Source organism: Siniperca chuatsi, linkage group LG3 (genome assembly GCF_020085105.1).
Source record: "Siniperca chuatsi isolate FFG_IHB_CAS linkage group LG3, ASM2008510v1, whole genome shotgun sequence".
NCBI classification, from domain to species: Eukaryota; Metazoa; Chordata; class Actinopteri; order Centrarchiformes; family Sinipercidae; genus Siniperca; species Siniperca chuatsi.
In genome coordinates, this window is record NC_058044.1 from 2187824 (window position 1) to 2203002 (window position 15179).

A 15179-nucleotide genomic window follows, 5' to 3' on the forward strand; every position below is an offset into this window, starting at 1 on the left:
GTTTCACCAGTTGGATGCTTTTAATGTGAAGCAGTGGCAGGAGGAAATGTTTGTTTCCACCAGCAGTGACTGAATACACTCCGGCTGTAGGAGAGTGAACAGTAAACAGTGAGTGTGATATCAATGAGATAGAATCACATGCTGCATTGTTTCCTGTGAACAGGACTGCATTACTGGAGAACAAGAAAAAAGGTAGATTATACTAGCTAACGTTAAGTTAAATAGATTTTAGTTTAAACATTCGCAATGTATTCTCTATTAATGTTCATGGCCAACTAATTATTATTAATATTAATAATATATTGTGAAATAATGTTCCAGCTAACGTGTAACGTTATCCTTAAACTCAGTGAATCATAATACGGGTAACATTACTTCAATGAACTTCAGTAAAATATTTGCCAACGATGTTTATATAAGCAATGTATTAAAATGCTCCTGATTGCAATTTCAGATGAGTTTGTTAAAATATTTCTCCAAGGAGACAAAGATGCCTGATGTAGAGGAGGAAGTTAGTCAGCTAACATTACTTTAGCTCGGGAGGATAAAGTTTCTTTATGCCCCGAAGTTTTGAAGAACAAGGGTATGTTTGTGTGATTAAGTATATTCACTCAAGTATTTCCATTTTCTGCTACTTTCTACTTGTACTCCTCGACATCTCAGAGGGAAATATTGTGCTTTTTAATCCTTTTTACTACGATACGTTTAGTTACTGGTTACTTTTCAGATTCAGATTAATAATACAATCAACAAATAAATTAGGATGTAATATTATGGATAAAGATAAGACTTTATTGATCCCTTGGTGGAATTCACAAGCTACCCAGCAGTAGATATATTGAAAAAATACACCCCACATTTACCAGCTGCAACAATCTCATATTAAACTCATACATAAACTTAACCTTCCTTTTCTTATACGTAAAACATAACGCCTTCCTTATCAAAAATATGAAATTACGGATTAACTTTCAAACTCAACTTGTAAGCCGACACAGACGAGAACTCCTAAAAGTGCTCAGAAAAAGGGAAAGTTTGAACATCTACAGTTCTATGACATCTATTCCATCTGCTGATGAAGACTGCGTGAAAGGTCAAAAAGCTCCGGAACAAGGTCGTAAGTGGACCTTGAGTGGAGATCGTTTTGTCGAACTGCTGTTTTCAAACTCAAGAAAATGATCCTTTCAAGCGGCGTACACTCTTAAAACCATACACACTGTCAGCAGGTATAACAGTGATGCTCCACAGCCCGATGTTAATGTCAATACATCCTTCAGCTACATTCATTCATGATGCAAAGCACAACGGCAGCGTCTGGTTCATCTTCATCAACAGTCACTACACTGTATAAACTCAGTAACATCTCTCTGGAAACAAATGTGCAAGTTTAAAAACCTCAAACAGTCTCTCTGACAGTCATCCAACAGTAAACTGCTTTGTAAATACAGAAAAACCTCAATTAATTTTACTTCTGAACATTTCTTGAGTCCTGACAGCCTTCCTCATGTCTGAGCACTTGTACATGGCTCCCTGCTGCACTGCAGCAGCAACAACAGGCGTCCATGTAGACCACTAACTGACACAGAACGACCACTAGATGGATCCCAACACAAAGGAAAGGTGAGCCCAGAGTTACTGTACTGCTGCCACACCAAGCACCGAACACTCCTGATACATGTGAGTGAACACACTGTTTGCCACGTACAGGATAAACACTCATGATGGCCAAGGATACAACTAACAACCTCGGATATGTTTGTTTCAGGAGGAGACACCATCGCCTCCATATTCACCAGTTTCCAAAGAAAATCCACTTATTTCAAGCATTTCCTGGAAGTCTCCATCTTGATTCTCGTCTTGTTTTAACACAAAAGCTTATTTCTTGAAAATCCCTGAAACAAAGAAATCTGGTAAACTGGTAGAAGTAGAATGAACTCACATTTTGTGGTACAAATTATTAGGTACACCTAGCTAAAGCTAAAGCAGGCTAATACGTCAGTCCTGCAAAGAAGTACATTTACATCAGTGACGGTCGGCTAAATAACAGAAACACCTGTCAGCATAACACAATACAGTTCAACAGCACCACAAACTGCAGCCTGCAAAATGACCAACAGTTTCAACAAAAACTGAACATTGAAACCTTCAAGAAGGGAGGATTTATTGCAGGGTTGTTTTCAATAGACGGTATTAGTTTTAGCTAGGTGTACCTAATAAACTGGCAGCCTTTAGAGTTAAAAATGAGGCCAAATGACATGTTAGGTGCTCAGTACCTTACCAATGTACATCAATGGACAACAATACCTGTAAACCAGCATTTACCTTTAATGTTGCAAACTATAACAAACACTTTACAACAACACACCTGCAATTTGTCTCCGAGTTACATATTACTGTACCACTATTATTATTACTAAGGTCAGCGACGCCTCTTCACTTACCTTACTCCTCCCACCTGTTAGGGATAGTACCACCTTTGCTCCTTATTAATCAGAGAAAACCCAGGTGTTTCCCAATAATCATATAAATCAGAGGGAGGAAACAAAACCAACAGAGCTGCAGTAAGAGGCGGAGCAACACTGGAAAGACAAGATTTTCAACGTCACAGAAATGAAAGTTAAGTTTGTCAGAGTAGCAGCCACGCAGCAGTCAAGACAAATCTATGTTTCTCTCTAAAAGAAAATTCAAACTGAGTTCATCAGGTCTTTCTCAGCAACACAGCAGAGTCTCTGCCAAACACTGGTGAGTACAGCTGATCATATTTACAGTTTCAGCAATCAGGATTAACACAAAAATTCAGCTCTACTCAGGCAGGAAGTTCCACTCTTTGCATTTCATACTTGGTTAAAATATAACTATGGCTGTTTGTCCACAGGCCCACTATACAGTAGCCCACTTTAACTGCTTTAAACAGTCTCTCTGTGGCACTTCTCAGGACTTTAGTAACTTGTAATGAATCTCTGAGGTTTAGCATCACTCCTACTTTCCTGGTATTATCATTGTTTACTGATCTCTTCCTGCAGCCATTTTGCATTCTACTTCCTCTGGTTGTTTCACAATAAAAGCTTTCCAATAGCGAACCAGCGGGAGGCTTTTAATGTGAAGCAGCAAGAGGAAATACAATGTGCTTGTTGTCAAGTAAGCAGAGCTTTATTAACAATGGTATATATCAACAAAATTTGGTCTACACAACGGGAGTTCACGGCTGCTCACGGCTCGGCGAATTTCTAAATACTGCATATATAATTAAAAATTACTTTAATATCATGAGTTGTGCTTAAAATAACAGTAATCTCACTTCTTTCTTTTTAAACAAATACATAAAAGTGTATTTTGAATTAAATGTTTTTCTTCTTTCATGCTACATGTGTAGATATGGCTGCTGCAAACTATCTGCGATCTGAAGATCAGTTTCTGTGCTCCATCTGTCTGGATGTGTTCACTGATCCTGTCACCACACCATGTGGACACAACTTCTGCAAAAACTGCATCAATGAACACTGGAATACTAATAACCAGTACCTGTGTCCGATGTGTAAGGAGGCTTTTACCACAAGACCTGAGCTGCAGGTCAACACTTTCATCTCTGAGATAGTTGCTCAGTTCAGACAGTCAGCTCAACAGGAAGCCAGCAGCAGCAGCTCAGAGACACAAGTGTCGAAACCAGGAGAAGTTCCCTGTGACGTCTGCACTGCAACCAAACTGAAGTCCTGCCTGGTGTGTCTGGCCTCCTACTGTGAGACTCACCTGGAGTCTCGTCTGAAAAGACATCAGCTGATCGACCCTGTGGAGAACCTGGAAGGCAGGATGTGTACGAAGCACAATAAACCTCTGGAGCTGTTCTGTAAGACCGACCAGACATGTGTCTACGCGCTCTGCCCTGTTTTAGACCACAAGACACATGATGTTGTTCCTCTGAAGGAAGGATGTGAAGGGAAGAAGGCCGAGCTGGGGAAGACAGAGGCTGAAATTCAGCAGATGATCCAGAAGAGACGACTGAAGATTCAGGAGATCAAATGCTCGGTTGACCTCGGTAAGGAAGATGCAGACAGAGAGATAGCAGAAGGTGCTCAGGTCTTCACTTCTCTGAAGGAGTCTGTTGAGAGAGGCCAGGCCAATCTCATCCACACGATCAAAGAGAAGCAGAAAACAACAGAGAAACAGGCCGAAGCTTTCATCAAAGAGCTGGAACAGGAAATCTCTGAGCTGATGAAGAGAAGGACTGAGGTGGAGCAGCTCTCACGCTCTCAAGACCACCTCCATCTTCTCCAGAGTTTCCAGTCCCTAAACACCCACCACCAACCACCCACCAAGGACTGGACAGAGGTCAGCGTCCCTCCACCATCATATGAAGGGTCTGTGGTGAGAGCTGTGGCTCAGCTGGAGGAAACACTCAGTAAAGAGATGAGGAAGCTGCTTGAGTCAGAGCTGAAGAGGGTCCAGCAGTATGCAGTGGATGTGACTCTTGATCCTGATACAGCACATCGCTATCTCATCCTGTCTGATGATGGAGAACAAGTGAATCATGGTGATGTAAAGAAGAATCTTCCAGACAACCCAGAGAGATTTTCTCGCTGTCTCTGTGTTTTAGGAAAGCAGAGTTTCTCTTCAGGCAGATTTTACTTTGAGGTTCAGGTTAAAGGAAAGACTAAATGGAGTTTTGGAGTGGCCAGAGAGTCGATCAACAGGAAGGGACTAATCACACTGAGACCTGAGGATGGTTACTGGACTATTGGGTTGAGAAATGGAAATAAGTACAAAGCTCTTGATGACCCTTCAGTCCGTCTCTCTCTGAAGTCTCAGCCTCAGAAGGTGGGGGTGTTTGTGGATTATGAGGAGGGTCTGGTCTCCTTTTATGACGTAGATGCTGCAGCTCTTATCTACTGCTTTACTGGCTGCTCCTTCACTGAGAAACTCTTCCCATTCTTCAACCCTGTCTTAATGATGGTGGTAAAAACTCTGCACCTCTGATCATCTCTCCTGTCAGAGTAAACTAATCAATTATTTTATTTCATGTATTGATTTATTTTTGTTCAAGGAAACAAATGTACATATTTAGTGACACTGTAAAGTTTTATCACATCTTATTTTCTACAAAATCTGTTTACTGTGGTAATTGATTTATACTTCATTGTTAAGATTTTTTATTATATGTATCCCATTACATCAGCCACACATTCATTTGATGCATTCATCTCTTCATCCTTGCATCATGACAAACTTTATGTGGAGAATATCTATTAAACCCACAATTATTTTCTGTTCCAGAAGAAATCACGGTTTCCAAAGACACTAAATATGTCAAGATAAAGTTCAAGTAATTGTGTAAAAAAAAATGCTGCAAAATATCTAGATTTTTTTCTTTTTCTGTTTGATGTGCAGCCACAGAAAACATATTGATGAATATTTTATTGTGTCGTGAAGCATCATTTGAGAGTAAGGCCTTTCACATGTCTATAGTGTCTACAGAATACAGTTTGTAGCATAAAAAGTTAATGGACAAAGTTAATAAATGGAATAGATGCTAATGTCATTTTCTATGAAAAGTGGTTTGGTTAATTGCTGGTAAAATGGATTATGAAATGGATTAAGAAATCTGTAAATATGTGATAGTAAAATAAAAACTGTAAAATAAACTAGTTGTTGAACACAAGGCCTGAGTAAGCAGTGACTTGAGTACCAACACTAAAGCCTTGTTTACATTTAAGTTGTATTTCATGACAAATACATTGCGTTTCCTGCGGCTACTTCACAATAAAAGCCACCCGGTGTTTCACCAGTTGGATGCTTTTAATGTGAAGCAGTGGCAGGAGGAAATGTTTGTTTCCACCAGCAGTGACTGAATACAGTACGGCTGTAGGAGAGTGAACAGTAAACAGTGAGTGTGATATCAATGAGATAGAATCACATGCTGCATCGTTTCCTGTGAATAGGATTGCATTACCGGAGAACAAGAAAAAAGGTAGATTATACTAGCTAACGTTAAGTTAAATAGATTTTAGTTTAAATAAACATTCGCAATGTGTTCTCTATTAATGTTCATGGCCAACTAATTATTATTAATATTAATAATATTGTGAAATAATGTTCCAGCTAACGTATAACGTTATCGTTAGCGAACTCAGTGAATCATAATATGGGTAACATTACTTCAATGAACTTCAGTAACGTACTTGCAACGATGTTTATATAAGCAATGTATTAAAATGCTCCTGATTGCAATTTCAGATGAGTTTGTTAAAATATTTCTCCAAGGAGACAAAGATGCCTGATGTAGAGGAGGAAGATGGTCAGGTAACATTACTTTAGCTCGGGAGGATAAAGGTTCTTTATGCCCAAGTTTTGAAAGAACAGGATAAAATATACATTTAATAAACAAACTACAGCTCCTACTGCTGACTTTCAGATCCGTTTACTGTAAACCAAACACCATCTAACTCTGTGATTAGGATTTATTTCACCAAACCAGACTTGGTGATTGTTGGAACAGTGGAAAGACGAACCAAGGCCTGCTACTAATACCTCCATGGTAAATAAGTTTTGTGGTTCACTGGGTGTCTGTCATCATCTATGCATCGCCCTGTTCGTCAACAGATAAGCATAGACAGTTTTGATTGGTAACTGAGTCTTTGGTAACAGTTCCCCTGAACTGTAATGACCTTATCTGTAGTGTGTAGTGTACAGTAGCCTAGATGTTGTGTTAGGTTTAGAAAGTAGTCTTTAGATAAGTGCAGTAATACAAGTTTTATGTTTGTTCATTCTGTCATCGACCACCACAAAATATACTGTAGTCAAGAGCAGACTCTAGGTCTTGAGAAAAGTAGCTAGCATATATTAAATTTCATTATTAATGTTAGTGTCTGTTTGAACTTCTCAGGTCAGCCAGCAACACGAGAGAACAGGCATCCAACACAGCAAACAGCAGTGATCATACAATGCAGAAACATTAAATAAATTAAATTGAGGTAGTAGCGTTTCGGGAGAGGCTTAGCGAGGACGAGCCAAAAAATGTCCTCATCTCCCAGATGGTCTGGACTTATCAACTCCAAGAAACGCCCCTGAATAGGCGAGGATAAATGTATTCGGGTGTAGATCTTTGACGAGAGTTCTGACAGGTCACTGAGGGAAAGACTGGAGGTGACGCTCAAACAATAAAGAAAAGAAAGGAAATGTCTTCCAACAAAAGCAAACAACCCTATTAAAAAAAGAGAGTCTGAATTATTTGACTTTTCAGTTTAAATTAATAAATAAGTAAAATTACAAAGATTCAGGTAGTTGTGCTGCAGCACACCTGACCTAACAAGATCAGTTCTCTACTAACTAGTTCTAACTTTCACATTACTCCAGCATCCCTAATAAACCAGCCTCACACACAGACACCGGAGATGAAAAGGTGTCCTCGTACCTGGCACCCAGGTGATCTCCATCTCCATGTCTTTGTCTCCCTGCAGCTTCTTCTCTTTGTCCTGGATACCTTTCAGCAGCTCTCTGTACTTGGAGATCTGCTCTCACTGTTCTTCTTCTTCTTCTTCTTCTCTTCCTCCTTCTGGGGTTTCTTCTCCACCTCCACAACACGCTCTTCTGTCCGCTTTCAGCTACAACACAAAACAAGACATCAGAGCATCAAAGAATAAAACAATGAGCTACAACCCTGCATGTTTTTCCTTCAATGTGTCTCTAGTTGCTGTCTCACCTCCAGCTGTGCTGTCATCGCCTCCAAACTCGATCCTTCCTTCTTACGCCTCGTCTTCTTCTTCGCTGAGGAGGCCAGGTGGCGCGTTGAAGTCCATGTCCAGCAGCTCGTTCTTATTGAAATTCCTGTTCAGGGACAGTGACTCGCTTCGTGGTCCGTCTCGTGTTTGTGGATTATGAGGAGGGTCTGGTCTCATTTTATGACGTAGATGCTGCAGCTCTTATCTACTGCTTTACTGGCTGCTCCTTCACTGAGAAACTCTTCCCATTCTTCTGTCCCTATCTTAATGATGGTGGTAAAAACTCTGCACCTCTGATCATCTCTCCTGTCAGAGTAAACTAATCACTTATCTTACTTCATGTATTGATTTATTTTCATTCAAGGGAACAAATACATATTTAGAGTTTACTGTGGTGATTGATTTATACTTCATTGTTAAGATTTTTTATTATATGTATCCCATTATATCGGCAACACATTCATTTGATGCATTCATCTCTTCAACCCTGCATCGTAACACACTTTATGTGGAGAATATCTATAAAACCCACAAACATTTATTTTAAGAAATCACTGTTTCTAAAGACACTAAATATGTCAAGATAAAGTTTGAATAATTGTGTAAAAAAAATTTCTGCAAAATATCTAGATTTTTTTCTTTTTCTGTTTGATGTGCAGCCACAGAAAACATATTGATAAATATTTAATTGTGTCATAAAGCTTCATTTGAGAGTAAGGCCTTTCACATGTCTATAGTGTCTACAGAATACAGTTTGTAGCATAAAAAGTTAATGGACAAAGTTAATTAATGGAATAGATGCTAATGTAATTTTCTATTTTGAAAAGTGGTTTGTTTAGTTAATTGCTGGTAAAATGGATTATGGTAAATGGATTAAGAAATCTGTAAATATGTGATTGTAAAATAAAAACTGTAAAATAAACTAGTTGTTGAACACAAGGCCTGAGTAAGCAGTGACTTGAGAACCAAACACTGAACACAAAAGAGCCTGGTTTACATTTAAGTTGTATTTCATGACAAATACATTGTGTTTCCCTGCGGCTGCTTCACAATAAAAGCCACCCGGTGTTTCACCAGTTGGATGCTTTTAATGTGAAGCAGTGGCAGGAGGAAATGTTTGTTTCCACCAGCAGTGACTGAATACAGTACGGCTGTAGGAGAGTGAACAGTAAACAGTGAGTGTGATATCAATGAGATAGAATCACATGCTGCATCGTTTCCTGTGAACAGGACTGCATTACTGGAGAACAAGAAAAAAGGTAGATTATACTAGCTAACGTTAAGTTAAATAGATTTTAGTTTAAATAAACATTCGCAATGTGTTCTCCATTAATGTTTATGGCCAACTAATTATTATTAATATAAATAATATATTGTGAAATAATGTTCCAGCTAACGTGTAACGTTATCCTTAGCGAACTCAGTGAATCATAATACGGGTAACATGTTTCAATGAACTTCAGTAAAATATTTGCCAACAATGTTTATATAAGCTATGTATTAAAATATTCCTGATTGCAATTTCAGATGAGTTTGTTAAAATATTTCTCCAAGGAGACAAAGATGCCTGATGTAGAGGAGGAAGATGGTCAGCTAACATTACTTTAGCTCGGGAGGATAAAGGTTCTTTATGCCCCGAAGTTTTGAAGAACAAGGGTATGTTTGTGTGATTAAGTATATTCACTCAAGTATTTCCATTTTCTGCTACTTTCTACTTGTACTCCTCGACATCTCAGAGGGAAATATTGTGCTTTTTAATCCTTTTTACTACGATAAGTTTAGTTACTGGTTACTTTGCAGATTCAGATTAATAATACAATCAACAAATAAATTAGGATGTAATATTATGGATAAAGATAAGACTTTATTGATCCCTTGGTGGAATTCACAAGCTACCCAGCAGTAAATATAGTGAAAAAATACACCCCACATTTACCAGCTGCAACAATCTCATATTAAACTCATACATAAACTTAACCTTCCTTTTCTTATACGTAAAACATAACGCCTTCCTTATCAAAAATATGAAATTACGGATTAACTTTCAAACTCAACTTGTAAGCCGACACAGACGAGAACTCCTAAAAGTGCTCAGAAAAAGGGAAAGTTTGAACATCTACAGTTCTATGACATCTATTCCATCTGCTGATGAAGACTGTGTGAAAGGTCAAAAAGCTCCGGAACAAGGTAGTAAGTGGACCTTGAGTGGAGATCGTTTTGTCGAACTGCTGTTTTCAAACTCAAGAAAATGATCCTTTCAAGCGGCGTACACTCTTAAAACCATACACACTGTCAGCAGGTATAACAGTGATACTCCACAGCCTGATGTTAATGTCAATACAGCCTTCAGCTACATTCATTCATGATGCAAAGCACAACGGCAGCGTCTGGTTCATCTTCATCAACAGTCACTACACTGTATAAACTCAGTAACATCTCCCTGGAAACAAATGTGCAAGTTTAAAAACCTCAAACAGTCTCTCTGACAGAGTCATCCAACAGTAAACTGGTTTGTAAATACAGAAAAACCTCAATTAATTTTACTTCTGAACATTTCTTGAGGCCTGACAGCCTTCCTCGTGTCTGAGCACTTGTACATGGCTCCCTGCTACACTGCAGCAGCAACAACAGGCGTCCATGTAGACCACTAACTGACACAGAACGACCACTAGATGGATCCCAACACAAAGGAAAGGTGAGCCCAGAGTTACTGTACTGCTGCCACACCAAGCACCGAACACTCCTGATACATGTGAGTGAACACACTGTCTGCCACGTACAGGATAAACACTCATGATGGCCAAGGATACAACTAACAACCTCGGATATGTTTGTTTCAGGAGGAGACACCATCGCCTCCATATTCACCAGTTTCCAAAGAAAATCCACTTATTTCAAGCATTTCCTGTAAGTCTCCATCTTGATTCTCGTCTTGTTTTAACACAAAAGCTTATTTCTTGAAAATCCCTGAAACAAAGAAATCTGGTAAACTGGTAGAAGTAGAATGAACTCACATTTTGTGGTACAAATTATTAGGTACACCTAGCTAAAGCTAAAGCAGGCTAATACGTCAGTCCTGCAAAGAAGTACATTTACATCAGTGACGGTCGGCTAAATAACAGAAACACCTGTCAGCATAACACAATACAGTTCAACAGCACCACAAACTGCAGCCTGCAAAATGATCAACAGTTTCAACAAAAACTGAACATTGAAACCTTCAAGAAGGGAGGATTTATTGCAGGGTTGTTTTTATTAGACGGCATTAGTTTTAGCTAGGTGTACCTAATAAACTGGCAGCCTTTAGAGTTAAAAATGAGACCAAATGACATGTTAGGATGCTCACGTACTTGTTCTTTGACCATCATGTAAACAAACTCTAACATCAGCTGGATTCAAGTCAAAAACTATTTTCCTCAGAGTGTAAATATCTCCACAGCATTTACCTTTAATGTACATCAATGGACAAAAACTAAACTAAACAAACACTTTACAACAACACACCTGCAATTTGTCTCCGAACAGTTTGTCTAGTATTGAGTTACATATTACTGTACCACTATTATTCACTATTACTAAGGTCAGCTTAATGGAGTCTGGTGGGCACCCTCTTCACTTACCTGCTGGTGCTGTAGTGTGACATTTAGTGGCAGTGAAAGTCTCTTACACCACCTGTTCCAACGCATAATTAGTACCACCTTTGCTCCTCCTCACATTGTTAATCAGAGAAAAAATCAGAGAAAACCAGGTGTTTCCCAATAATCATGTAAATCAGAGGAGGAAACAAAACCACCAACAGAGCTGCAGTAAGAGGCGGAGCAACACTGGAAAGACAAGATTTTCAACGTCACACTCCAGAAATGAAAGTTAAGTTTGTCAGAGTGGCAGCCACGCAGCAGTCGAGACAAGTCTCTGTTTCTCTCTAAAAGAAAATTCAAACTGAGTTCATCAGGTCTTTCTCAGCAACACAGCAGAGTCTCTGCCAAACACTGGTGAGTACAGCTGATCATATTTACAGTTTCAGCAACCAGGATTAACACAAGACTTCAGCTCTACTCAGGCAGGAAGTTCCACTCTTTGCATTTCATACTTGGTTAAAATATAACTATGGCTGTTTGTCCACAGGCCCACTATACAGTAGCCCCCTTTAACTGCTTTAAACAGTCTCTCTGTGTCACTTCTCAGGACTTTAGTAATTTGTAACTGAATCTCTGAGGTTTGGAGTTTAGCTTCACTCCAACTTTCCTGGTATTATTACTGTTTACTGATTGGTTCCTGCAGCCATTTTGCATTCTACTTCCTCTGGTTGTTTCACTGGTGGAAAGGAATTCACGGCTGCTCACAGCTCGTCGAAATTCTAAATACTGCATATATAATTTAAAATTACTTTAGCTAAAATGTGTTATGCTTAAAATAACAGTAATCACACTTCTTTCTTTTTAAACAAATAATTAAAAGTGTATTTTGAATTAAATGTTTTTCTTTTCTTTCACACTACATGTGTAGATATGGCTGCTGCGAACTATCTGCGATCTGAAGATCAGTTTCTGTGCTCCATCTGTCTGGATGTGTTCACTGATCCTGTCACCACACCATGTGGACACAACTTCTGCAAAAACTGCATCAATGAACACTGGGATACTAACGACCGGTTCCTGTGTCCCAAGTGTAACGAGGCCTTTACCACGAGACCCGATTTGAGGGTCAACACTTTGTTCTCTGAGATGGTTGCTCAGTTCAGACAGTCAGCTCAACAGGAAGCCAGCAGCAGCAGCTCAGAGACACAAGTGTCCAAACCAGGAGAAGTTCCCTGTGACGTCTGCACTGGAACCAAACTGAAGGCCCTGAAGTCCTGCCTGGTGTGTCTGGCCTCCTACTGTGAGACTCACCTGGAGCCTCATCTGACAATGTCAGGCCTGAAAAGACATCAGCTGATCGACCCTGTGGAGAACCTGGAAGGCAGGATGTGTACGAAGCACGATAAACCTCTGGAGCTGTTCTGTAAGACCGACCAGACATGTGTCTGCATGCTCTGCAATGTTTCAGACCACAAGACACATGAGGTTGTTCCTCTGAAGGAAGGATATGAAGGAAAGAAGGCCGAGCTGGGGAAGACAGAGGCTGAAATTCAGCAGATGATCCAGAAGAGACGACTGAAGATTCAGGAGATCAAACACTCGGTTGACCTCGGTAAGGAAGATGCAGACAGAGAGATCGCAGAAGGTGTTCAGGTCTTCACTTCTCTGAAGGAGTCTGTTGAGAGAGGCCAGGCCAATCTCATCCACACGATCAAAGAGAAGCAGAAAACAACAGAGAAACAGGCCGAAGCTTTCATCAAAGAGCTGGAACAGGAAATCTCTGAGCTGATGAAGAGAAGGACTGAGGTGGAGCAGCTCTCACGCTCTCAAGACCACCTCCATCTTCTCCAGAGTGTCCAGTCCCTAAACACCCACCACCAACCACCCACCAAGGACTGGACAGAGGTCAGCGTCCCTCCACCATCATATGAGGGGTCTGTGGTGAGAGCTGTGGCTCAGCTGGAGGAGACACTCAGTAAACAGATGAAGAAGCTGCTTCCTGAGTCAGAGCTGAAGAGGATCCAGCAGTATGCAGTGGATGTGACTCTTGATCCTGATACAGCAAATCCCGAACTCATCCTGTCTGATGATGGGAAACAAGTAACTGATAGTGATGTAAAGAAGAAACTTCCAAACAACCCAAAGAGATTTTCTACTGCTCAGTGTGTTTTAGGAAAGCAGAGTTTCTCTTCAGGCAGATTTTACTTTGAGGTTCAGGTTAAAGGAAAGACTGAATGGATTTTAGGAGTGTGCAGAGAGTCGATCAACAGGAAGGGACAAATCACACTGAGGCCTCAGAATGGTTACTGGACTATATGGTTGAGAAATGGAAATAAGTACAAAGCTCTTGCTGGCCCTCCAGTCGGTCTCTCTCTGAAGTCTCAGCCTCAGAAGGTGGGGGTGTTTGTGGATTATGAGGAGGGTCTGGTCTCCTTTTATGACGTAGATGCTGCAGCTCTTATCTACTCCTTTACTGGCTGCTCCTTCACTGAGAAACTCTTCCCATTCTTCTGTCTCTATCTTAATGATGGTGGCAAAAACTCTGCACCTCTGATCATCTCTCCTGTCAGAGTAAACTAATCAATTATTTTACATCATGTATTGATTTATTTTTATTCAAGGGAACAAATGTACATATTTAGAGTTTACTGTGGTGATTGATTTATATTTCATTGTTAAGATTTTTTATTATATGTATCCCATTATATAAGCCACACATTCATTTGATGCATTCATCTCTTCAGCCCTGCATCCTAACACACTTTATGTGGAGAATATCTATTAAACCCACAAACATTTATTTTAAGAAATCACTGTTTCTAAAGACACAAAATATGCCAAGATGAATTTTGAGTAATTGTGTAAAAAAAAAATCTGCAAAATATCTCGATTTTTTCTTTTTCTGTTTGATGTGCAGCCACAGAAAACATATTGATGAATATTTAATTGTGTCACAAAGCTTCACTTGAGAGTAAGGCCTTTCACATGTCTATAGTGTCTACAAGATACAGTTTGTAGTATAAAAAGTTAATGGACAAAGTTAATTAATAGAATGGATGCTAATGTAATTTTCTATGAAAAGTTGTTTGGTTAATTGCTGGTAAAATGGATTATGAAATGGATTAAGAAATCTGTAAATATGTGATTGTAAAATAAAAACTGTAAAATAAACTAGTTGTTGAACACAAGGCCTGAGTAAGCAGTGACTTGAGCACCAAACACTGAACACAAAAGCCTGGTTTACATTTAAGTTGTATTTCATGACAAATACACTGTGTTTCCTGCGGCTGCTTCACAATAAAAGCCACCCGGTGTTTCACCAGTTGGATGCTTTTAATATGCGGCAGTGGCAGGAGGAAATGTTTGTTTCCACCAGCAGTGACTGAATACAGTACGGCTGTAGGAGAGTGAACAGTAAACAGTGAGCGTGATATCTTTGAGATAGAATCACATGCTGCATTGTTTCCTGTGAATAGGATTACATTACTGGAGAACAAGAAAAAAGGTAGATTATACTAGCTAACGTTAAGTTAAATAGTTTTTAGTTTAAATAAACATTCGCAATGTATTCTCTATTAATGTTCATGGCCAACTAATTATTATTAATGTTAATAATATATTGTGAAATAATGTTCCAGCTAACGTGTAACGTTATCGTTAGCGAACTCAGTGAATCATAATACGGGTAACATTACTTCAATAAACTTCGGTAAAATACTTGCCAACGATGTTTATATAAGCTATGTATTAAAATATTCCTGATTGCAATTTCAGATGAGTTTGTTAAAATATTTCTCCAAGGAGACAAAGATGCCTGATGTAGAGGAGGAAGATGGTCAGCTAACATTACTTTAGCTCGGGAGGATAAAGGTTCTTTATGCCCCGAAAT

General features: G+C 39.4%; 1 protein-coding gene across 1 annotated transcript; it reads left to right on the forward strand.

Annotated features, from left to right (window-relative positions):
• The first annotated feature begins 27 nt into the window (after positions 1-27).
• On the forward strand, positions 28-14478 carry LOC122874008. Its single transcript, XM_044191478.1, has 7 exons — positions 28-192; positions 1488-1620; positions 1766-2742; positions 3374-4864; positions 7902-8026; positions 11665-11704; positions 12219-14478. The coding sequence occupies exons 4-7, from the start codon at positions 3376-3378 to the stop codon at positions 13868-13870; spliced, it is 3306 nt and encodes a 1101-aa protein (XP_044047413.1). The 5' UTR covers positions 28-192; positions 1488-1620; positions 1766-2742; positions 3374-3375; the 3' UTR covers positions 13871-14478.
• The last annotated feature ends 701 nt before the right edge of the window (positions 14479-15179 follow it).